Below are 26909 nucleotides of genomic sequence, written 5' to 3' on the forward strand. Positions count from 1 at the left end.
TTGATCTTTGAGTGGTATAATTTACTATAAATTCCAAAAATCCTTACAGTGTACTTTTATTTATTAAAATACTAAACGTATACTTTGAATAGGTATCCCTTGTAAAATATCACTCTAAAAATGTTTGCTGTAAAAATTCACACAATATAGAAAAGAAAAATGGAATAGAAATCCACTGTTTGTTTTCCTTAGTACCATTCTTGAGAGGCAAGTGCGTGTGTGTGCACACAGTGAGAAGGGAGATATCTCTTGCATTTGTGTTTACAGACAAGGCACTTGTGCTAAAAAAGACTGAATGTAAAGAAGAATTCTAGCTCATGAACACTGGCAGCTTTTCCTTCTCTAGTGTCCTTCATCAAAACTGTTTATAAGATTCACGGAAAAGATAAGGGATAAGACAAAGTATGTAGTTAAGCATCTCTTTAAACCTATTTGTTACCTACCGCTTCACTAAGGACCATGCAAAACAGAACTCAGCCAATGGGAACTTCCTATAATTTTTTCTCATTAAACTGTTTAATTCTCTCATGAGCTCAATGAACACAGTACTATTATCTTCCCCATTTGTAGGGGTGGACACTGAAGCCAAGATTATATAGCTAGTAAGTTCTATAGTTGGGAAAAAGTTGGTCTGGCCTTGATATCATTTGTTTCACCACAGTAGGCTTTAAAAAAAGGATAATACTAAAACATGAAAAGGAAACACAGAATAAAACATATCTTTGTTTTCTAACTGTCAGAAATGTGTAAGTTCCTGGGAAAATGTGATCTTTTTGTATAGGCAAAAGTTTAGAAAGGAGCTAAGCTGTTGAAGTAGACAGGGAAAATGGTAGAGCATACCTTATACGGACCAACCAACTTTAACACTTGTTAAAAAAGCAATATACTGTATTATAACAAAAATGCAAACTGTCCATTTCCAACCAATTTTTCTTGATTTCTAGATACACTGGTGATGAGACTCAATGCTACTGATGCAGATGAACCAAATAATTTGAACTCAAAAATAGCCTTCAAGATCATAAGACAGGAACCTTCTGATTCACCAATGTTTATTATCAATAGAAACACTGGAGAAATTCGAACAATGAATAATTTTCTAGACAGAGAGGTAATATTCTTTTTCTTTGATTGGTTTGTTAGTTTCCAAGGAAGTGACTCTAAAAGCAAGAGTATCTAAGAAAGAAAAAGAAAGCAATATGTTTAAATTTTCACGTAATGGTAATGGTATAACAAATATCTTCAAAATGAAAAAAATGAGAATTCCGCAAATACATTTTAAACTGTCACTTTTCATTCAATCCTACCTAAGAATTACCTCAATTTAAGACAACTAGATTCTGAAAGCACATGAGAATATCCATAAGGCAGAGGCAAAGTCTCTATTTTTTTCTATTTTTTAATGTTTATTTATTTTTGAGGGACAGAGCATGAGTGGGGGAGGGGCAGAGAGAGAGGGAGACACAGAATCCAAAGCAGGCTCCAGGCTCTGAGCTGTCAGCACGAAGCCTGACACGGGGCTCGAACTCACAAACTGCGAAATCATGACCTGAGCCAAAGTCAGATGCTTAATCGACTGAGTCATCCAGGCACCCCTAAAAGCTCTATTTTTTTAATGTGTTCTATAATGAAATAGATTTAAGAAACAGTTGCTATTACATCCCCCATCTTGGCGAGTCACAGTGCATGAACATGGTAGAAGCTCTAAGAATTCCTACAAGCTAAGAAACTTGTTTATCTTTCTTTTAGCCCAGAATATCCTAAGCTCATCTGACAACAGAACTCTTCTTTTTCCTTCCTATATTTCACCTACTGACAGACCACTGATTACTTTGGGAAATGAATCACAGAATCAGTATGATGGAAAGGAATTGAGTAACATCCAGACCAACCTTCTCATTTACAAATAAGAAAATAATGAGTGATTGTTAGCAAGTTAGAATCAAGTTAGAATCTATTAATGCCATGTGGTCCCATTATTTAATATAAAAGTATCAACATTTTCATCTTTTAAAAAATATTGATAGGATTTACCAGGTCTGTATGTATTTGGGGGATATAAATGAAGAAGTTTTATTTTTGAATGGATAGTTAATTAAATTTTAGTTTAATTATTATAGTTATTTTGAAATGATGATTCCCCTATTAATGACTCCTACATTTAGGATAAATGAGATTATTTTCACACTGTTTAATGATCCCAAAACTATCAGTTCCTAAGTCACCTGTATCTCCTTTTTCACTTGTTTGAAAACAACCATCAGAAGAAATTAACTATTAACATTTTCTCTCTTAAACTTCCTTAAAGAGCCCAATGGAATTCCTTTCATGTCACAAGACTTTTAGTGGTGAAGATCCCTAAATATTAAAGGAACTCTGCAGTCACTGGCAGGCCACCAGAGCAGATATTTTTAATGTAGAGACCACGGAGAGCCCTCATGATGTCTCTAACTATGAATCCTATAAAATGATATCCACAATCTTGAATGAGGATGTGTGTATGCATGTGTCTGGAAAAGGCTTCATGATTTTTTCTAGCTTGTAAAAATGTAAGCACCATTGAGTAGAATCAAGAAGATGGATCATCAATAACGCCACTGCTTCCACCTACCACTCCCACCTCCCAGAAATGCAAATCATTTCTTATGTCTTTATTCTTCTTGCACATTCCATGGCTGATTATTTACGGTTTGGAATTTTCATGCCATTAATTCTTGGTAAACCTTAATCTCTCTCCTCCTGACCATTTTGGTCATTTTATAAACTTTTGGTCACTTTATAAACTTTTTCAACCCTGGACATATAATAAGGAATGAGGCCTTTAAAAGTGTTGTTTCTTTTAAATGACGCTGGATAAGCATTGCTGGAAATAGAAGTACCAACTGCTTGGGGCGCCTGGGTGGCTCAGTCAGTTGAGTGTCTGACTTCGGCTCAGGTCATGATCTCACAGTCCTGGAGTTTGAGCCCCGCGTCGGGCTCTGTGCTGACAGCTCAGAGCCTGGAGCCTGCTTTGGATTCTGTGTCTCCCTCTCTCTCTGCCCCTCCCCTGCTCATGCTCTGTCTCTCTCTGTCTCAAAGATAAGAAAGAAAGAAAGAAAGAAAGAAAGAAAGAAAGAAAGAAAGAAAGAACCAACTGCTATATTGATTCATTGAGATCTGTGGATTTTCAATATTCTCTGTTACCCTGTCTTAATCATAGATTTACGTTGAACTAACATTCTAAAAGAACTTTGCATGAGGCAGAATCAGGACTGTCTAGATCAACTGTGATATGCTTTGTAATGGGTTTTGATATGTGTGCTTTTAGCAATACAGCCAGTATTCCCTTGCTGTGAGAGGCTCAGACCGAGACGGTGGGGCAGATGGCATGTCAGCAGAGTGTGAATGCAACATTAAAATCCTTGACGTTAATGATAACATCCCGTACTTGGAACAGTCTTCAGTAAGTGTTTGTCCTTGGAATTAATAACTTTAATTCTAAAATTTGTTCAAATGATTCTATTCATAGGGACACGTGATAGTTTTAGTCACATAAAACCCAAATGTAAACAAACATGTACATTGTCTTGTGTTTGTGTACATAATACCTGGGCAAAATATGTGTATTTGGACAACGAAGCATGAGACTATAAACACAGATCTCTTTTCTAAATAATGAATGACCATAAACATTCTCTGAAAATCTGGTATAGTTCTTCTCTCGCTCACACAGTTGGTGTTAAAATTTTTTTTTCCTTCTTCTTTCAGTATTCTGTTAGTATTGAAGAAAATGCTCTGCATTCAAATTTGGCCCAGATTAGAGTAATTGACTTGGACGAAGAGTACTCAGCTAACTGGATAGCAGTCATTTTCTTTATCTCTGGAAATGAAGGAGGTTGGTTTGACATAGAAATGAATGAAAGAACAAATGTGGGAATTTTAAAGGTTGTTAAGGTATGGTATAATTACCCTAAATAATTTAGTTTTTTAGTCTTTTTCAAAATGTTAATCTTAAAATGTTAACATCTCACAAAATTGAGTAAAAGAATAAAATACAGTGTTTTAAAATGATATATGACATAGAGCTTTTTTACCATTTTTCCGCTTACATCACTTTATGAAGCCAGGCATTAAACTTGAACTTGACAGTCTCTTCTATTAATACACTATGCCTTCACAGATCATATAAATTAAGAGAATTCTAAAAATGAATCTTATTGTACACTCACAACAAAGTATGAGTAACCCTTAAGGTTCAGTTTCAGACCTTTGAAGAATATTTTTAAGCAGATTGAACATGGCCTTCTAAAAATGTGTCTGTGTCAATAATGTACATTAATTAATATGCACTAAGAATATTTATCATGTAATTAAAAGTTTAGTTCTCCAGTGTGTTTTTATAAAATTAAAATTAAATTACTGTCATTATAGAATTATCACAGTCCCATCTCCCTGTGGCTGCTGACCAAGCCTTATTACGAACACAAATATGCTAGAGATTTGGTCCAAGCAACAAAGATTTGGTCCAAGTCAACAGAATTCTCCTATGTCCCCCCTACATTGATGACCCACCACATGTACCAGAGGTAGAATTTCCTCTAAGATGTGAGAAAAAGAGAATGTGACTCCTGGGGAGCTGATAGTGAAGGTTTCAGCCTGTGCTAGAAGATGGATTGTATGCATTCTTTATGGCAAAACATAGTCATTTTTAAAACTATTTCCTTCTTTCAGAATAGTCCTGGGAAACAGACTTCTAAGAATTCTGTCCCCATAAGAATGTGTGATCATTTATCTCATGTCTTCATAAAGTGTCACTATGCCTATAGCTTCTATTTCCTGACGTAGGATGCAGATGTTTTAGTTTATTCCTCACAGCATCCCTGCAAATTAGGTTATATGCCCATATTGCAGATAAATACACTGAGGTTCAGAGACAGTATGTAACCTGTTCGAGTTCTGATAGCTAGTAAGTGGTACGGCTGACATTCAAACATAGGTTTCTCTAGCTATAAGTTCATATTGTCTCCTCTGTTCTATATAGGATTCCATACTGGGGAAAATGAGTCCTAATCTTTTTCATCCCAAATAACTACATTACTTTTAAAAATTAGTCTATTTATCTTCAATATCTCTATCCATAAAATAGGAATAATGTTGATTTTTCTTCCAGGCATGACATCCTATATTAATTCCTTTATTATAATTATGTGTAATATATATGTATACATGATATTATAGACTTTCTTGGAATTACAGATGAAGCCAACATTATAGCAAGGATCAAAAATTGTACTAAATGGAGGGGTGCCTGGGTGGCTCAGTTGGCTAAGCATCCCACTTCAGCCTAAGTCATGATCTCACTGTTCCCTAGTTTGAGCCCCATGTCAGGCTGTGCTGACAGCTCAGAACCTGGAGCCTGTTTCAGATTCTGTGCCTCCCTCTCTCTCTGCCCCTCCCCCACTCATTCTCTCTCTCTCTGTCTCTCTCTCTCTCTCTCTCTCTCAAAAATAAATAAACATTAAACAAATTCAAAAAAATGTACTAAGTGGAGAGTTTGATGTATGAATCGATGGTCATCTATACTCTCACATGAAAATTTAGAAAAATACACTTGGAACTTATGGGCATAATGCATAGTTGTTTGTGAATTTCATAAGTGGTGAATTGACACCAACTTTCATAATGAAAATGACTACTTGATTATTTTATAATATGAAATAAATTTTTTCCAGAATATACTGAAGAAAATAAGGATTTTTATTATTTTTATACTCTGATTACTAGACTTATTGAAAGAAGTCACATTTACAGAAGTAAAATTTCTTCTAAATAGTACTTTATGGGTAAAAAGTGAAATGATTGAATGCACTATATATTTGGTCCGTACTTTGTAATAAATAAGGCTACTTTAAAAAAAATGTTTATTTTTGAGAGAGAGAGTATGTATGCATAAGAAGGAGAGAGGCAAAGAAAGGGGGAGAGAGAATCCCAAACAGACTCTGTGAAGTCACAGCAGAGCCCCATGTGGGGTTCGCAGGGCTCAATTCCACAAACCATGTGATCATGACCTGAGCTGAAATCAAGAGTTGAACACTTAACCAACTCAGCCACCCAGGTGCCCCTAGATCTACTTTTTGAGAAAAATGAAATGATAGAAGCTAACATAAACTGTCTTTTTGCTACAAAATGCAAAAGACAAAAGACAAAATGCATCTATATATTTTAAGTTTTTAATTTGCTTGATGTATAATTAAAATTCATGTCATATATTACCAACTGTTTTGACAAAGGACCTAGGACAATTGGATTTTTTTCTTGCTATATTTTCATGTGTTTGTATTGAATTAAAGAAAGAATAGAGCATGTATGTATATGTATTTATATTTAATTAAAGAAAGAGATGTAAGAGTTTTCTGGCCTATTACCAAAGGATTTGCCTTTCTTCCAAAATGTTTTCTTCTTAGAGTAAAACTATTTCACTCTGTCATTTCTAGCCCCTAGATTATGAAGATATGAAGAATCTGCAACTTAGTATTGGTGTCAGAAATAAAGCTGAATTTCATCATTCAGTTATGTCTCAATACAAACTCACAGCAACCGCCATCTCTGTGACTGTGTTAAATGTAATTGAAGGCGCAGTGTTCCGTCCAGGTTCAAAGACATATGTAGTGACTAGCAACATGGGACAAAATTATAAAGTGGGAGACTTTATAGCTACTGACCTTGACACAGGTGTAGCTTCAACAACTGTTAGGTAAGACTGATATTCTCCAAATAACTTTTACCATATATTGAACTTAAATACAGTGTGTTCTCTTTAGAAATTTTAAGTATCCAAATTAAAATACTTTTCTCTATTTTTGAAGCCGTCATTCAATCATGAAAAGTACCAACTACTGAATTGTTGTTTAATTTAGAGCTTTTAACTTAAGAAAACATAAAAAATTGTGCAAATGTAAGATGTAAAAAAAGTAAAGGTGTAAAATGTGGAAAATATTGGAAGTTTGACATTTCTGTGTTTATGCATTTTATTGACCAATTAGCTGATTACCACATATCATGGTTATTCTCCCAGAAGATCTGATGGACTGATTTTCCCATTGCAGATCTGCCCAGACTGAAATCAATTAGATTTAGTTAGCTCATTTCAGCTACTCTCTTCATTTTATAATCAGCATTGAATAATGATACACTCTCTTTGTACTCCACAGATGTGAGTTCATTGAGGGCGGACCATCCCTCCCCATCCCCTCCCATCTAGTCTTTGAGTTTCACAGTGCCTGAGACAGTTATCTAAGCAATGTTTAACAAATATGTAAATGAGAAGGAAATTCAACAGAAGCCCTATAAAGTCATTGTGAATATGAGAAGGGGGAGTAAAAATTGGGAGAGAATGAAACCACAAACTGATGGAGAAGTAACTTAACTTCTTAGAGAAGAGAACAGTTTAGAATTAGAAGCAGCCCAGGGAGTTCCAGGATCTGGGTCTTCCAGGATAGTTCTGATGCTACCAAAACCAAATGAAAATGAGACTTCGAGCATCAAAGATGATTCTGACATCCAAGTGGGCATAAGAGATATTCCATTAGAAATGGCTGCCAGCAATTTATTTTTCTTAAATTTAAACCTTTCCTATTTATTTTTTAAAAAAATTTTTTAGAGAGAGAGAGAGTGGGGGAGAAGAGCAGGGGGGAAGAAAAAGAGAGAGAGAGAGAGAGAGAGAGAGAGAGAGAGAGAGAGAGAGAGAGAGAGAGAGAGAATCTTAAACAGGCTCCACACTCAGCAAGGAGCCTGACTCGGGGCTTGATCTCACACCACCCTGGGTTCATGACCCGAGCCAAAATCAAGAGTTTGATGCTCAACTAGCTGAGCCACCCAGGCACCCCAAACCTTTTCTATTTCTGAATGTGGCGGCAATTCCCTGATAAAAAATAAAGTCTCTAATAATCGAAAATAATATCCAGGGGTTATAACTACTGACTTGAAATATGTGTTTTATAATCAAAATCTCTGTCTCTCTGTTTCTCTTTTAGATAGCTAACATTAATTTGTACTGTTTTCTTCAAATACAGATATGTAATGGGAAATAATCCTGCTAACCTACTTGATATTGACTCAAGAACAGGCATAATTACTTTGAGAAATGCAGTTACCATGGAACAATATAAAATGCTTGGGGGGAAATACCAAGGAACAATTCTATCTATAGATGGTAAGAAATCAACTTAACTTTTTTTCCCTTCTAGAGGAAATTATATATACACTCAAATATTAAAATCTTAATTGTTATATTTTGAAATAATCCTTTCCCAACAGAAAAATCATACTGGCTATTATAGATTCAAATTTTTAATAATATGAGAAACAGTGTAACTCAGTGGCTAAGCCCATGAGCTCTGGAGTGAGACTGGATTGGTATCTTTCACCATCCCTTAGTAGCAATAAGATTTTAAAGAAGTTACTTAACCCATTTATTCCTCAGTCTTTTCTTCTGTAAAATGGGACTCTAACATTATGGATCTAGAGATATTAAAAGAATTATTAACATGTAAAGCACTTAGAAAAGTGCTGACATTCAATAGATATTAGTTCTTATTCATTTCAAATGAAAATTTTAACTTGCATTCTTAAATTACTTTCAAATAATTAGTCCAAAAGAAAAGTTGACATGACTTTACATAATTTTTTTGGAAAGGTGATATACAACTTCATGTGAACAATTTGGAAGTAGCATGCTTATATTACTTTGCCAAACCAACAGAATTAAAATTAGGTTGGCCACAAGAGGAGAGAAGTCCGAGACTAATTCCACTAAGCAATATTTGCTAATTCAGTTCCTCTTCTTGACTTTCTATTTCTCCCCTTTTCTCTCTCTCTTGTCTCTTTTGATTGTCCTAGACAGGGGTTGACAATTTCCACTTGCTTTACAGATTAAAAACAAATGAAATAGCATGTCTTTAAAGTCATTCAACAAGGTGGCCCAGTTGGTTAAGCATCTGTCTGCCTCTTGATCTCAGCTCAGGTCATGATCTCATAGTTTGTGAGATTGAGCAATGACAGCCTGGGGCCTGCTTGGGATTCTCTCTCTCCCCCTTTGTCTGCCCCTCCCCTGCTTGTGAGTTTGTGTACACTCTGTTGCGTGCACTCTCTCTCTCTTAAAATAAATAAACTTTGAAAAGAAACCATAAGTTTAAAGTCTTTCAACAATTCAGAAATTTACCAAATTATACTGGTTTTTTATCATAATTAGTCAAAATAAATGTAGTTTTAAGAAAATTTTTTATTTATTTATTTTGAGAGAGAGAGAGACAGAGAGAGAGCAGGAGCAGGGGAGGGGCAGAGGGAAAGAGAGAGAAAGAGAATTCCAAGCAGGCTCTGTGCTGTGAGTGCAGAGCTCTACATGGGTCTGGAACCCACGAACTTTGATATCATGACCTGAGCCAAGACCAAGAGTTGGATTCTTTTTTTTTTTTTTAACTTTTTTAATGTTTATTTATTTTTGAGAGAGAGAGAGAGAGAGAGAGAGCACAAGCGGGGGAGGGGCAGAAAGAGAGAGGGAGACACAGAATCCGAAGCAAGCTCCAGGCTCTGAGCTGTCAGCACAGAGCCTGTTGTGAGACTAGAACTCTAGGACTGCGAGATCATGACCTGAGCCAAAGTCAGACGCTCAACCGACTGAGCCACCCAGGCACGCTGCCGCCCCCCCCCCCCAACCGCCCCAAGAGTCAGATTCTTAACTGACTGAGCCACTCAGGCACACCAAAAATAAATGTGGTTTTAAAAATATACATTACAAATAGAAATGCTGATTTAATCTATAGATAAAACTTGTTTTGATTCAGTGCTGAAATTATCTTAAGCAATTGCTACTTTACTCCTTTTGCAGACAGCCAACATCAAGCTTAATTAGATACATGAAGAAACTGGAACTTCTGCTTATGAAATTATTAGACTTATGGAAAATAGAGAGCATTCCTTTTGTCTTCAAAAAATGCAAACTTATAAGTAGTGTATGCAATGATAATGATAAAAATAACAACAAAAACAACAGCAATAGCAGAATCAGCACAGCTGAGCTGAAAGGGCATGGGCTTTGATATTGGATAGACTAAATTTAAACTTGTCTCTGTTATGTTTCTTCATTTATTCAAAAACTATATATTGAATCCTGATGAAATGCCAGCCATTGTGCCAGGTTCTAGGGTTATATCAATGAACAAAGTCTGACACAGAGTTCACATTTCTGTCATAGAGATAAAAAACAATGACTTCAAACAAAATCATTCCTATGTGTTTACCTAATTTTAATAATCTTAGAAGTCCTAACTATAAAAGTCTGAATGTACAGAGATGTTAATTATAGCATTATCTATAATAATTAACAGGTAATATGTGTAGGTAAACTATGGTCCACTTGATGTGAAATTATGTAGCCATAAAAAAACTATATAATGAAAAGTTTATTGACGTATGGAAGAATTCTCACAATGCAAATTAAAAAAATATAAAATGGAATGAGCCATATGATCTGTCAATATAACATAAACAAGTAACAAATTTTAGGCATTATAATTAAGGTTAAAAGATAATACAACAGTGCCCAGGTGACTTAGTCGGTTAAGCATCTGACTTCAGCTCAGGTCATGATCTCATGTTCAGGAGTTCAAGTCCCACATGGTGTGTAGAGAATACTTAAATAAAAACTTAAAAAAAAAAAAAAATGAAAGACCATTAAACAACAAATAAAATCTAGGTCTAAAATATCGAGAAGTGTGTAAAACATTGTCTAAAAATGCCTCCACTGTGGCTTATCACACACCACTGGCAAATACATAACATGGCATTTATTGTTTATGCTTCTCAACGTATGGGACAGTTTTTTCAGGAGAGCACTAATATTCACCTTGGTCTCGGGTTGTCCTGGGTGGCTCAGTCAGTTAAGTGTCCGACTTTGGCTTAGGTCGTGATCTCACAGCTCATGAATTCCTGCCCCATGTGGGGGTCTGTGCTGACAGCTCAGAGCCTGGAGCCTGCTTCAGATTCTGTGTCTCCCTCTCTCTCTGCCCCTCCCCTACTCGAGCTCTCTCTCTCTCTCTCTCTCTCTTTCTCTCTTTCTCTCTCTCAAAAGTAAGTAAACATTTAAAAAAAATTTGTTTTAAATATTCATCTTTGTCTTATTTAAAAACTCAGTCACAAACAAGAGACGATTTGGGAAGTTACTGAATTGATGAGAAGAAAAACACTGAAATAAGTTATTGATTCAAAAAATGGCTTTGTGTTGTTCGACAATTATTACAGTATGTGTATTAGATATTTCTTCCATTTTAAATCTTGTTACAGATACTCTTCAAAGAACTTGTACTGGAACAATTAATATTAACCTCGACGGTTCCGGCTGGGAAGATGATGATAAAAGTAATCAGGGAACCACTAGTGAAGGCAATGGAAATGACGGCGGTGGAAGTGCCACTGGAGGTGCCACTGGAGGTGACACCGGAGGTGACACCGGAGGTGACACCAGTACTAACACAGCCGACAAAACTTCCACTGATTACGGCGGTGGTACCAATACAGACGGCAACACCTATGACCAACCAGGTGGTGGTTACCAGAGAAATCTCTTAGATAATGTCCATTTTGGTCCTGCTGGCATTGGACTACTCATCATGGGATTCTTGGTCCTAGGATGTAAGTACTTTTAACAATCTTATTCATAGGCATCCCCCTCCCCTGAAATTATGGGGAGGAGATAAGCTTTCTGATCCTTTGATGAAAGGTACTTTCCAAATTCTTATTTTGTGCACGTATCAAGAAATGCCTGTTTGCTGTTGGGTTAATAAGATAAGAAAGTCAAAGTGCAATGGAGGACAAAAAGTTCCTTGCATTCAATCTCAGTGCAATGGGAAAGTGCCATAACAGGCAGGTTCAGACTGCTATTTGAGTGAAGACGACAATCAGAAAAGATCCGAACAATCAGAAAAGGCTACACGGAAAAAGCAAACTTGCAGAATGTAACATAAAATTTATGAGAAGAGCTAATTCTCTAATTTCACTTTTTTAGCCATAGTAATTATTAACCAACATTTTAAAACTTTAAAATTAAGTATTTTATAATGCTTCTTTATTTATTTATTGAGAGACAGAGAGACAGAGACAGAGTATGAGCAGGGGAGGGGCAGAGAGATGAGGGAGACACAGAATCCAAAGCAGGCTCCAGGCTCTGAACTGTCCCCATAGAGCCCAACGGGGTTCGAACTCACGAATTGTGAGATCATGACCTAAGTCGAAATCGGACGCTTTACCAACTGAGCCACCCAGGCACCCCTAAAATTAGGTACTTTATAAAAGTAACTTAATTACTCAGGCATTGTTTATCTCTACTGCAAGTAATAGATGACTTTCACTTTGAGCTTGTTTTTTATATTGTTGATTACCTTTGGGTAGTGTAGTTGGTAACAGATTTAAAAATTATGCATGGGCTTTGGGGCCAAATACCCCTAGATACAAAGCTATCTCTAAACCCAGCAAATTTTCAAGAAAGCTAAATATACAGGATTCTTTCCCTCCTTTCTTTCTTTTTCCCCTCTCTTACTATCCCTCCCCTTATTACTATCCTTACTATGTTCCTTCCTCTCTACCTTGCTTATTGTTTCTTTCCATCCTTTGTCATATTTTCGACTTACATAGCCTTTACTTCATCCATCCGTTCATTCCAAATCATTTATCAAGATTATATTATATAAAAAACTCCGTGCTAGAAACTTATTTAAATGAATAAGAAAACCCAAATGATTACCAGAAAGACCTTGTTAGGTAGCATAATATTCTCTATTTGTGTGTGAATAAATTCAAGAAAAAATTCCATGTGGGGGAAGTCTTTAGGGAATAATTACTTGAAGCATGGGTAAGATTTTACTGCTGAAATAAAAAAAGCATGCATGTGTGAAAGGAAAAAAATAAAGGCATGGAGGAGGGAACACAAAGACTCAAACACATTGTCTGTCCTCTGCAGCTCTCCTTTTTGTCTCCTTTAATATTTTCCTGAGTAATGACAGCAAAAAGACTCATCTGTTTTCATGGTGTAACAATATCTATAATTTGAATACTAGATAACAAATTAAAAAGTTGATCACAGTCTAGAATACTGAAGCTCGCACCGATTTTGGTAACTGACCATCAGTTTGTTTTCTGAAGCTTTCATAGTAATTTTAAAATCAAGTGCCATTCTATTAGAGGTTCAAATTTAATCATAAAAAGCAAGTTGTTTTATTTTAATGTGGCTCTGCGGCTGATTCCAATATTCCTATCCTTTCCCCATCAGTGGTCCCGTTTTTGTTGATCTGTTGTGACTGCGGCGGCGCCCCTCGTGGGGGCGCTGGCTTTGAGCCTGTCCCCGAATGTTCAGATGGAGCAATTCACTCATGGGCAGTAGAAGGACCACAGCCGCCTCCCATAGTAAGTGCTAACTTGTAAGAAATGGCCTTTGGCAGTCACCGACACTCACCCTCATGCACTGGAGCCAAGACGCTGGCCATCACTTGTGGTCGGTGCTGTTCTTCGCTCTGGGACAGCCAATGTGGAAAATGAAGAGAAATCAAAGGTACATCGAAATCAGATGGAAGTAACCAGGAAAGGCTTTCGAAATGAGGTTCAGGTTTTAAATGGATTTCAGAAGTTTCATAAATAGTGTTCTTTTAGAACCTGAGGTAACTTGAGAACAAACCCAAAGTATAATGATAGAAGCAAAAGAGCCATTAAAATGGGGAAATGTTTCTTGTCTTTTAGAGTGGACCCACTGTCTGTGTACCACCGGTACTACCTAGTAATGGAAATCTGATTGAATGCATTGACACCTCAGGTAAGAAGTTTTTTGGGTTTTGTTTTGTTTTTTTAATTTTAACAGCTCAAATGACGTAAGAAGGAATTCTGTTTTGTCTTTGCATACCATATCAGTTCTCAATTATCTTATTAATATTTAAAATTATTTCTATCGTTCACTTTTAAATGACTAATTTGCAGATTCAATGGTAAGGAAAAGCCTATAGTAATTATTATTTTTATATGTTGAATTTTTAAAATCTTCCTCAATGATTAGAGAGCACTTATGAGACGACTTTATTAGGACCTCTACAAACAGGAGAGAAGAACTGAAATGTAGCCACAAGTCAAGTTTGGTCCAGGTCCAAAAAACTACAGTTGACCCCTGAACAACACAGCGTTAGAGATGTCGACCCCTGTGCAGTCAAAAATACAAGTATTGGGGCGCCTGGGTGGCGCAGTCGGTTAAGCGTCCGACTTCAGCCAGGTCGCGATCTCGCGGTCAGTGAGTTCGAGCCCCGCGTCAGGCTCTGGGCTGATGGCTCGGAGCCTGGAGCCTGTTTCCGATTCTGTGTCTCCCTCTCTCTCTGCCCCTCCCCCGTTCATGCTCTGTCTCTCTCTGTCCCAAAAATAAATAAAAAACGTTGAAAAAAATATTAAAAAAAAAAAAAAATACAAGTATTAACTTTTGGCTCCCCCAAAACTTAACTACTAATAGTCTGCTGCTGACCAGAAGCCTTACTGCTAGCATAAACAGTTAATTAACACACAGTTTGCATTATATATATATATATATCCATATATATATATATATGGATATATATATATAATATATATATAATACTGTATTCTTACAATAAAGTGAGCTAGAGAAATAGTTTTTAAGAAATCATAAGAAAGAAATAATACATTTACATTACTGAACTTATTCATTAAAAAAATCTGCATTCCAAGCCCATGAAGGGTCAACTGTACTAATTAGAATTAACATACAACCCAATGTTTTTAAGTTTATTTATTTTGAGAGTGAGAAAGAGAGCACAAGTGGGGGAGGGGCAGAGGGAGAGAGGGAGAGAGAGAATCCCAAGCAGGTTCCATGCTGTCAGTGCAGAGCTCAACGCTGGGCTCGATGTGAGGCTCAATCCCATGAACCATGAAATCATGACCTCAATCAAGAGCCGAAATCAAGGGTCAGGCACCTAACCAACTGAGCCACCCAAACTCCCCAATGTATGACCCAATTAAAATAGATCTGTGCTCATTTCTTGAGGCTAAAATCTACCTTCACAATTCATGAATGATTCAAAACTACTCTGACTTAGCCGCTATCTTGACAAAGAAAAAAATTGCATCCATTCTCAGCATGAGCATAAAGGTTGACCTAAAAAGACTTGTCTGGTTTCTTAAACTGAAAGTAAGTGGATGAAACACCATCAGAATCTTTCCACATTCTCAGCTGAGGCTGTGTACAGGTGATGGGAGTTTTTCCTTGCACACCGTTAACCAAAATTATAACTATGACACGCCTTAAACCAGGGGTGTAGACCAGTTCACAGGCAGAAATGAGGGAACAATTAGAATTTTACAGCAAAGGGATAGCTACCATGTTAGTAAAAACAAAGGTTTTTTTTTTTAATTTTTCATAACTTTGAAAACACTTGTACCATCTTGCCTTTTCTCAAAGTAAACAAAGTTAGTGATTCTCTTATTTTTCCTCTCAGTCTTTTTCAAACTTGTTATCGTTACTTTCCTACTTAGAACTCTCTTTCTTTTCAAATGTGTATTTATTTTTAAGAGAGAGAGAGAAACAGAGTGTGAACTGGGGAGGGGCAGAGAGGAGAGGGAGACACGGAATCCAAAGCAGGCTCCAGGCTCCAAGCTATCAGGACAGAGCTGGACATGGGGCTCGAACCCATGAACCATGAGATCATGACCTGAGCCGAAGTTGGACGCTTAACTGACTGAACCACCCAGGCGCCCCCCTACTTTGAACTCTTTAAAACGGGAGAGGCACAGGAATGCTCACAGCTTGTAGAAATGTACCTTACCCAAAGTACTAGACACACTAGCCTTTAAACCTATCTCTCCTCCCAATGTCTCCATTTTTGTTAATGACACCAACATCCCCTCACCTCAAAAGCAGAAGCTGGTTGACTCTTCTATCTTTTTATTCTTTTTTTTTTAAGTTTATTTATTTATTTGGGGGGCAGGGCACACATGCAGGCCAGGGAGGGGCAGAGAGAAAGGAAGAGAGAGGATCCCAAGCAGGGTCCCCACTGCCAGTGCAGAGCCTGATGTGGAGCTTGAAACCATGAACCACAAGATCATGACTGGAGCTGAAATCACGAATCAGAAGCTCAGTCGACTGAGTCACCCAGGCATCCCTCTATCTCCCTATCCTTGACACCCACTCTGTTCTCAAGACTTGTCAAATCATCAGTCTATCAGGATTTACTTACACATTTATCCCTTCATTACATCTATAAACCTTTACACAAATCTAGAACAAAGCACAATGAGAGGCACCAGAGTCATAAAAGTATAAAAAACACACTGTCCCTAAAATCAAGATCTTTAAAATATTAAAGCCATGAGGCATTTATCCCACAGTCAACACTTTCCCTCTTCTCCATGGCTCTTCTATAGTCTGACCCATGATTTTATCTAACTTACCTTGAATATTGTAACAAGCTTCTATCCACCCATCATATCCAAGTGAAAGCCAAGGTTCTCCAAGTAAACCTTTCCTCAGCCATGGCCTCTCCTCTGAAGCCAGTGGTTCTTGGGCGTTCTTCTGGACACCCTGTGCTTCTAACATGTTGGAGTATTCTTATACTATTTAACTTTTAGAATTTCGGTATTTCCCCCCCAGACTTCCTCAATTTGAAATCAAACTCTCTAAAGCATATGTTTTTATAACCTCTATGCACCACTTCCAGCACGACACAATTACCACAAATAGTTAACATCAAACAATTAACAAATTAACAAACTGATTAATAATATTATTTTGAACTCAATATCATAGTTACAGCTCTTTATGTTTTGTCTTTATTTGATTTAAATGAAGAAACCATACATTATAGAAAGTTATTAATTTTTAGTCTACAAGACACTAGAGAAATTAAGCTTGATTTTATCAACAACCTTTAGGGGTTTACACAAATGAGTATGGCGGCAGAGAAATGCAAGATCTAGGAGGAGGAGAAAGAACAACAGGATTTGAACTAACAGAAGGAGTTAAAACACCAGGAGTACCTGAGATATGTCAAGAATATTCTGGAACATTAAGAAGAAATTCTATGAGAGAATGTAGAGAAGGAGGTCTGAATATGAACTTCATGGAAAGTTACTTCTGTCAGGTAAGGTCTTTAGTCCCATGCCTTCCTTTCCATCCTGTGCCCCCGGCTCTACTCCAGGCTGCCACTAGTCCCCAGCAGGGCTCTAGCAGTTTCCCAGCCTCTAGTCTATGCCTGACAATCATACTGCTGCTGGATAAAATTTCCGTAATTCTGAACTGATCACTTTACTGCTCTCCTTAAAAACAGCCAGTGGCTCCCAGCTCCATTTGTCCAAGGCATGAAGTCCAAACTCCTTAACATGACAATTAAGATTATTCATAAATTGACCCCTTCCCTCATCTCCAATTACTCCTTACCACCAATCCCACATACCACATGTCTTTGCCTCATTCACACTGGTCTATTCCCCTCCATGCCTTTGCCTACGCTGTGCCCCTCGTGGGATGATTTTATCCATTATCTCATACTCATCTTTTAAGACTCAACTCAAATAACACTGCCTCTCTGAAGTATTTACTGTTAACCCTCACGTCTAAAACAAAATTGATGTTTATCTATATTTCTGTAGTGCTCTGTGTATACACCTTATAGAATATACCATTTATATTGGTAAAATATGTTTATATGTCTACCACAGTTTTTAGTGCCCTGTCCATATGTTCTCTACATCATGTTACCAGTACCTAACTCAGTTCCAGGCACATAGTAAACGTTCAGTAAGTGTGAGTTCAAGAGCCACAGACCCTTGCATAACATTCTAAGAACAAGCAGGAATTAATTTTGCCATCCCCAGGTAGAGACTGTCTGTAACTACTTAAACTTTTAGGGATTTCCTATCTCTGAAACTGTCTTATCTCTGACAGATTTACATCCTTCTACATCCTGGCCTAAAATATTTTCTTTAACTCTCCTATTGGCTTAGAGGGTGGCTGATATCTTGAAAGAAAACACTGATAAAGCCTTTCAAATAGCAGTAGATAATAATAAGAGAACTGTTGTTGAAACCCACAGGAATACTTCCTATCCATGTCCCTACAAATGAATGTTATTTTCATGAAAAGTATATTTCTGCCTCAAAACTTGTGCATCTTACCACTCCTCCTGCCCAGGACACACTGTGTGCTTTATTTACCCCCACTGCTTTATTCTAACCTCTGATCAAATATCATTTTCTGAGATGCTGCCCTTGGCTATTCTGTCACTCTATCCCTTGGCCCTGCACTTACCACCTCCTGATAAATACCTTATATGTTGTCTGTCTCATCCTAGTACAAGGTAAGCCTAATGAGAGAGAGACTTCAAGTGTTTTTGTTCACTGCTGTATTGCCAAGTTCCTAATAGAGGGTCTGGCAAATGGTAAGGACTAAAAAATATTTTTGAATGAAATGGCACAACGATTTGGTTTGCTAAGAAAAGCACTTCTGATACTTAGCCTGAAAGTTTGCGGTCCAATATTACAAATGATAAAAAATGAAATAAAGGTGCACATGTCTGTGGGCTTTCACTTTGAATTGAAGGAGATCCGATTTCTAAAAACCTTCAGTTTTAAATCCCCAAATGGCATGGAGCCAGAGTCAAATGTTCCTGTTGTTTTGCTGAAAAAGCCACATTCAAATAAATCTTCACTGAACCTCCAAATTCACTCCATTAAGGAAGGAAAGCACAGTCCTGGATGAACCTGAAACAACTATGAACTACCTTCTTTTCTACAAACCAAGGGAAAAGATTGGTGTACTTCAAATTCAGGACTTTTAAGTACCTTCTTCTAACTTGGTTACAAAATAATTTATGCAATATTTTATTTGTGCTTTTGTATCTAAAGTGCACCTACGATGATTTTAAAAGTCGAAATGTATTATCAGAATAACAGCTAAAATAATTTCTAGCCAAATTCTTTCAAGCAATTATATAATGATTTTTAAAACATCTTGGAATTTTGTTTTATATATTCTTCTTTGGGTAGTGCCCTGGAAGAAAAAAAGGGATAAAGATTTCTATTATTGCTAAATATGTATCCATAATTTCATTTTCTCTTCCCTCTGCAAATCCAGAAAGCATATGCTTATGCAGATGAAGACGAAGGACGCCCATCCAATGACTGTTTGCTCATATATGATATTGAAGGTGTAGGTTCCCCTGCTGGCTCCGTGGGCTGTTGTAGCTTCATCGGAGAAGACGTGGACGACAGCTTTTTGGACACACTGGGGCCTAAATTTAAGAAGCTGGCAGATATCAGCCTGGGAAAAGAAGCTGAACCATATCCAGACCCTGATCCCTCTTGGCCACCTGAGAGCACCGAACCGATCTGCCCTCAGCAGGGAACAGAGCCCGTCATTGGTGGACACCCACCCATCTCCCCACATTTCGGCACTACAACTGTCATCTCTGAGAGCACCTACCCCTCAGGACCTGGTGTACAGCATCCTATGCCTATTCCTGATCCTCTGGGCTATGGTAATGTCACTGTGACAGAATCTTACACCACCTCTGGCACTCTGAAGCCCTCTGTCCATGTTCATGATAACCGACATGCAGCAAACGTAGTGGTGACCGAGAGGGTGGTTGGCCCAATCTCTGGCACTGATCTGCATGGAATGTTAGAGATGCCTGACTTGAGAGATGGGTCAAATGTTATAGTGACAGAAAGGGTAATAGCACCAAGTTCAAGTCTACCCACCTCTTTGACCATGCCTGATCCTAGAGAGTCATCAAATGTGGTAGTGACAGAAAGGGTCATCCGACCGGTTTCTGGCATGATGGGCAATCTAAGTATACACCCTGAGTTATCAAATGCCCAAAATGTGATTGTGACAGAGAGGGTTGTTTCCGGCTCTGGCATAAGCGGAATTAGTGGCCCCGCTGGGATAAGTGGAGGCAGTGGCCTGGTTGGCAGTGCAGCTGGAGTAAGTGGCAGTGGCATTGGGCAGAGCAGCCTGGGAGGAGGTGGGGGCCTGAGTAGCAGCATGGGGGGGACAGCCACCATTGGCCACGTGAGGAGCTCCTCTGACCATCACTTTAGCCAGACCCTTGGATCTGCCTCCCCTAGTACAGCCCGAAGTCGAATCACAAAATACAGTACAGTACAATATACGAAGTAGCCAGGATCCCAGCACACTTGTTCTCAGTAATGGTGATTCAGATCCAGTTCCCACCACCAAAAAACTAACGATGTGATTTGTGATGCACAACTCGGTGCTAAGAAACCGTGGAGCAAAGTGAGAAACCACAATGGGAAAAATAGATGGAAACAGTGCTGTTGGGCAAGAGCTCTCCTGAGCATTTGTAAACTTTTTTCTTACATTAATACTAATGGGATCGCGACAGTGAACTAAAACTTGAGACAGCATCTTCTTTGTGCCTATATGGCCTGTAGGGTCTTCTTTGCTTCTGTGTGGCCTGTCATGTATCTCCAGCACATGGAATAAATTAAGCTGAGTCACGCAAAGCACTGGCCTTAAGACAGCAATTGGCACAATTCTCCTTGCCCTGTTTTGACTTGCCATGTAGCTCAGGCAATATTGAAAAAGGACTAAACATGCAATATGTGCTCATGTATGTAGGAAGAATTTGAAATACGTGTCAGGCACCCTGTCAATTTCACAGATAATAGATATAAAAATCCAACCATACATTCAGACCATGATTAACCGTTAAAGAAAAAAGTCTGACTACACAACCAAATTCACAAGCCGCCACGCTTAATAACTGCACTAGATAAAATAAACCTCATATTAGGAAACGTTTCCTGGGAGGAAATTTCCGTAAGAGAAACCTTACTTCCGTAAGGCAACCGGGTAAGATTCATTTGGGGAAAACTGGCAATGTCTAAACCTGAATCTTGCGATGGGGCTTCAGCTGAAATTCCCATGGAGACAGGTTTTCTGACTCTAGTTTGTGTTTAGTGGAAGGTGCAAGATTTACAAATATTGCATGCTGGTGAGGTTGCAGGATATCGCACCCCTTCTTATAACTGTGGCTGACCTAATAACGGAAAACTTGCCGAGTGTACTTCTCTGACCAAAGCAAGTAACACCTGACATGGTTGTCATCCTTAGTGGTAAATTGCCTTCCAAGGAAGCAGATGGAAACCACATTGTATTTTCAGATGTGTGTTTTATAAGTGTTACTCATCCACATCAGCTCTTTATTATACATCTCCTAAGTTAAAATAATTTACTTAAGCTGAGCTGTGGAAAAAAAAAAAGCCTGCAGTATGGTTAAGCTTTGGGGGAAATTTTTTTAAGGGGATCTAAAAGAAGTTTTTAGAACATGTAAAATGTTTAATGGGAAAAGTTAGAATTGTTGCGTAAAAGTAACACCACTAATAGTTTTAATTTACTTTTTTAAATAACCCTCTGCTGCTATTTTGAAGGGGTCAATTAAAAACTTTTAACAGAGTTGATGATATTGTGTTAATACAAATGAAATTGTTCTCAACCACCCCATTTCGTTAGTCTATCTCACTCCCTAACTAAATGTTCTCACTAGAGTAAATGTTATATCCCTGATTTGATTTGTCAATAAGCTCTTGGTTGATATATGCTCCAGTTTATAGGTAGTTCCCAAATTATGCAGTATGATATATTTTTCTAGCCTCAAAATTTAATAATGTATTATTTATGGTATGTCATTCTATGTGTTTGCTATATAGTGTTACCTGGTTTAAAAATCTCTAAATAGAATCAAAGCATTCTTAGACAGGGGTAAATTTACTGTAGCAAGTTAGAGGAATTTTTTTCTCTTTTCTAAATTCAGTGTTAATGTGAGCTCACTAAAGTGAAACTTGACAGGACAAAATTTTTTAAGGATCATTCCCGCCAATGACCCAAATTTCCCAGGGTATTACAAGATCAAAGAACAGTCACTCAACTTCCAACACTTGTCAAAGGGGGCGAGGGAGTGAACTATTTTATTAGAGCTATTTTTCTCAGTGTTATAGCAGATGGTGTCAATACTTTCAAAGCCAAAAGATACATCCTATTCCATACGTAGACTATGTGAAATGTTGATAATGTGTAGCATGCCCAAATACAGAGGTGTAAATAAAGTCATTCACAGGGACTCTTCTTTTATTTCTTTCTCCCATTTGGGGGGTCTTCCATTAATGATGGAATCTTTCCAGAAATAAAGTCAAAAGGCATTTATTGAGATAAGCTGGGTCCAGGAGTTTGAAGGAAAATAATTGCTAGTTATTAGTTAATTAATAAAAAAAGAATCAATAAAAAAGAATTTGATTTGACATATCATCAGAAGTGTTTTTAAAGATTCCTGATATCTTCCAAGAAAGTTTTTTAGGTTGTCTAACGAATGCTAGATTGACCATCTTTAATAACTGCTGTTATTAAGATCCATTAGTTACATAAAACCATGGGAGATATAAAAAATGACAGTATTAGTTGTCGATCTTTCTAGGAAGCCACTTTCAAATAAATTTTTTTCAGGATTACACACTGATGTTCTAACTCTTTATTCTTAAGTCTTAAAATTATCTTTTTAAAGATACCATTCTAACAATCATTTAAAGGCACGTCATTTTTTCAATAAAGAACCTTGGGGGAGAAATTAGTTCTACTCTGTACATGCTTTACTCTAACTCATGGACCATAGGTCATTCTACAGACCTAAGATATGGAAGTTATTTTATAAGTGAATCGTTATAATTCAAATCTATATTGCAAGCTGAATACCAGATCAACATGCTCTCAACAAAAGAGAAAAGGAAGAAACAGCAATTTAGAGATTATGTGTATATAATTTGAAAACAGTGTGTTTAATGTTTATAAAACATCTGACTTTCTAAAGAGGTGGTACTTAGGGTCAAAAATTATTGGATCATAAATACTTTATAATTTAATATCAACCGAAACGCCATCTTTAGCTAATTTTGACACTGAATCCCAGTTATATCTGCTATATATTATTAGCTTCTATGTATATTACCTGATGTAATTGTGTACACACCAAAAATTTACGGAAAAATTATCTATTTGGGGAGACTTTTAGGCCTTCATCTGGACACCTATTCTACATTTGCATATAGTTTTTAGCCTTATAATCTCCACTCAATGTAGTTCCTTAACAGAATTTTAACTATATAGCTCCAAAACGTACATATTCACACTCCAACTGGATGTTTTTAGTTACATACCCAATTAATTTCTGAATTTATACCAACCTCTGAATGTCAACCAGGGTATAACACATATGATACCCTTTGACTTGGGTAAAGGTTTTATAATCATTGGCTAAAATAGTCATGGCTGTATAAGAAAGACACTCGAAACCCAAAACAAACTTTTAGAAGTATTAGCCACGTTTTCCCATGCCTATTTAATAAATTGCAACCTTTTGTAAGATTTCTGGTATTTTTAAGATTTACTTCATTTTGCACTGCAGTACACAGTCCACAGAGATTACTAGCCCCCATTAAATAGAATCCGCCTTCCAGTTCTAGATTGTTCAATTTATGTTAGGACAAACGCATGAATGTATCAACCTATTATCTATCAAAGAATTTTAAAACAAGGAATAATCTACTGTTTGTCTATATTCCTTCCATTTGATTATATTTGAATTACTAAACACTTTATCATCAAGCTGTACCTAGTCTAACTTATTTTTCTTTTGCTATTTTACAAGTATTTTTAAACTCTAATATTCATCTTTGGTGATGTTTAAAACAAGGTGCTTTCAGGTTTCAATATAAAAGTTCTTGGTTTATTTTGGTGCTAGTTCCTTGCTTGGTCCTCCGTTGGCTATTACAAGTCGGTTTGTAATTTCCAAAGACATACTTACAGCAATAAAATGATTGGTATGCCTCCATGATCTTTTCTGAATTGTATAGGTGGGGAGGTTGAGACTGTAAGGAATAACTAGAGGTTATCAAGTCTAATGACTATTTTCAACCCATATGAGGGAAAAAATATTTTATTTTCACACTTTAAAACTTATTTTCCTTTTCCATTTTCTAGCTCTTTTTTTTCTTCTGTGTTTACTAAGAAGCCTCCTCTCCAGAGTGCTTTTCAGCAGATCAGAGCATAGGCTTGAGCCGCCTCGCACAAATACATTAAGTGATAAATAGTTGGCCTTTTAAACTTCCTTCTGATACTTTTGGCATCTTCATACTATTCTTTCTCTCTTTCATACTCTAATTTTTATTTTTGCTTGCACTAGCATTATATTTCTTTTAAAATGGATTTTCTTCTTCTTTGCCTTTAAAATCATGCCCTTCCATCTTTATTGGGAGTACTTTTTGCCTCCACCTAATGCCACTTTCAGAACACTATCACCTTCATCTTACATGAAACCTTACCCTTTTCAGACTCGTATGATCTGCTTGTATCCCTCTCCCTCTCTTCCGCTTGTGTCATTCACGGAACGCCCAACAATATCCTCGCTTTTACTGAAGACTCATATTCTGGCCCACAGTCTGCTGTAAACTTTCTAACTCCTGTGAGGATTCACAGTAACTTAAGCGACCACCTGGATGACACCCAACACCTGAAATTCTCAGTTCTTAGACCCCCATTTTCCCCATCCCACTTTAGCCACATGCAGCCTTGTCATAACCGAGCAGGGCACTTCTGTGGATGCCTGTTCCAGCCTTCACAGCCTCTGACCACTTCCTCCTGACTCTTCCAGCTTATGTGCTGAAGTATTCTGATTGTGCAATTTCTCCACTTCAATCAAAGCTGCCATGTTTTGACTCCTCCTACTTTCCCCTATCTGCCACCCCATGTTCCTCGTTGTCTAATCAAGCTTCATGAGTTCAACCACACTGCCTCTTGGGGAATGCCTTCAAACTCCTTGCCCTGCTCTCCCCTTTCATATCCCAAATCTTTCACCCTCCATCTCTGTCCTCACACAAACAGCTAAACAAGTGATTCAAGTAAGCTGACTTTTTTTTTTCATTTTTAATACTCAATCTCAAATCTCAGATTAATATCAAATGCTTCTCTACAATCTTACCTGCTTCTCTGATAGACTTCCCATCTCATTATACTAGATTACTACTCCATACCTTCTCTGTCTTCAAAACTTCCACACCTCTTCTTTCCTCCTCATTCTTAGTTGATGACCTAATCCTATTGTTCACCAGGCCTACACATCCACCTGTACTTGGACTCTTCCCCCCTGCCTTATTACAATGGAGTTAGTGTCCTATTTATATAAAAAGACAATCCCCCACTTGTGCTCAAGGACTTTGCTCCTTCCTTAATAGTCTCTTTTTTGAAATCATCTCTCTCTCTCTCTCTCTCTCTCTCTGTTTTGATCATTTTCATTAGCACCCTTCCCTGACTTATTTTTTGTTTGTTTTCACTAAACTTCTTAAGAGTCATGTACACATGCCTTCTTTTCTTTCACATGCCTTATCAAACTTCAACCCCATCCCATCAATCCACCAGAATGGCTCTTGTCAAGTTTGTCCAAGACCTATAGATTGCCAAACACATGGCCCAATCTTCTGTCCTCATCTTTTTTTTTTTTTTTTTTTTTTTTTTTTTTTTTTTTACATTTATTTATTTTGAGACAGAGAGAGACAGAGCATGAAGGGGGGAGGGGCAGAGAGAGAAGGAGACACAGAACCGGAAGCAGGCTCCAGGATCCGAGCCATCAGCCCAGAGCCTGACGCGGGGCTCGAACTCACGGAGCGCGAGATCGTGACCTGGCTGAAGTCGGATGCTTAACCGACTGAGCCACCCAGGCGCCCCTGTCCTCATCTTTTTTAACCTCTGGGAAGAATCTAAAAAAACTATTCTCTCTTCCTTGAAACACTTTTCTTTCTTGGCTTTTATACCATCCTTTAAGGATATAGCTTACATTTCATTGGCCTCTCTCTCTTATTCTGTTTTGTTTCTTCCCCATCTACCCAACTATTAAATGGTGATGTTCCCCTTAAAGTTTGGCCCCATGACCTCTGCTCTTAGCACTCTACAATGTCACTATGAGACCCCATCAAGTCCCCTTTTAAATTTTTTTTAAATATTTATTTATTTTTGAGAGAGGAGAGAGAGAGAGTATGAGCAGGGGAAGGAAAGAGAGAGAGACGGAGACACAGAATCTGAAGCAGGCTCCAGGCTCTGAGCTATCAGCACAGAGCCCAAAGTGGGGCTGGAACTCATGAACCGTGAGATCATGACCTGAGCCAAAGTCAGACACTTAATTGACTGAGCCACCCAGGCACCCCAAGGCCCCTTTTAAAATGTTCAAAATTAAACATACTTTTACTCTCCCAATATCCCCCATTCCAATAAATATGACCCCACTGATCCATTTCTCAGGACAGAAACTAAGTACTCCTCCTTGATTTCATCCCTTCCCTCATATCCCCCTCCTCCATTTCATCCATTGGTAAGTGCAAATGGCTTTGGCTGATTCTATAACCAAAATATATCTCAAGCTATCTAACAGCTTCCAACCCCATCTGCCCCACCCTACTTGAACTGTCTCTTCAATAGTCTCTCTACTTCCATACTGGCCTTCTTCAAACAATTTTCTACAGATGAGCCTATGTGGCCTCATAAAATGTAAGTTAGATTAAGCCAATCCCTTATTTTAAGAATTTTAATGGCTTTCCATTGCATGTCCTAGAATAGCCTATAGGAACCCACCTGACCTGGTATGAAAGATGATGGTGGAAAGATAATGGTGGTTTGGACTAGGATAGTTATAATGGAGAAGGTGCAAAAGAAATGGATTAAGGAAATGCTTTGGGCTTTGCAATTGGTATGCACTCTGTATGGCACATTTTCTCTTTATTTTCATATGGTTATATCCTTTGATCTTTTAGGTAGCAATTTAAGTACCATT

General features: G+C 37.6%; 1 protein-coding gene across 1 annotated transcript in view; it reads left to right on the plus strand.

The window, feature by feature from the left end:
- DSG1 (desmoglein 1) overlaps positions 1 to 20243 on the plus strand; it is a 59045-nt gene extending 38802 nt beyond the window's left edge. Inside the window, exons 7-16 of the mRNA XM_042961569.1 lie at positions 945 to 1111; positions 3308 to 3442; positions 3748 to 3933; positions 6474 to 6733; positions 8052 to 8191; positions 11320 to 11667; positions 13301 to 13434; positions 13765 to 13837; positions 16951 to 17159; positions 19151 to 20243. Coding sequence (XP_042817503.1) covers positions 945 to 1111; positions 3308 to 3442; positions 3748 to 3933; positions 6474 to 6733; positions 8052 to 8191; positions 11320 to 11667; positions 13301 to 13434; positions 13765 to 13837; positions 16951 to 17159; positions 19151 to 20197 — 2699 coding nt within the window. The 3' untranslated portion in view covers positions 20198 to 20243. The remainder of the gene's footprint in view (positions 1 to 944; positions 1112 to 3307; positions 3443 to 3747; positions 3934 to 6473; positions 6734 to 8051; positions 8192 to 11319; positions 11668 to 13300; positions 13435 to 13764; positions 13838 to 16950; positions 17160 to 19150) is intronic.
- The last annotated feature ends 6666 nt before the right edge of the window (positions 20244 to 26909 follow it).

The sequence above is a fragment of the Panthera tigris genome, chromosome D3, assembly GCF_018350195.1.
Source record: "Panthera tigris isolate Pti1 chromosome D3, P.tigris_Pti1_mat1.1, whole genome shotgun sequence".
Lineage (NCBI taxonomy): Eukaryota > Metazoa > Chordata > Mammalia > Carnivora > Felidae > Panthera > Panthera tigris.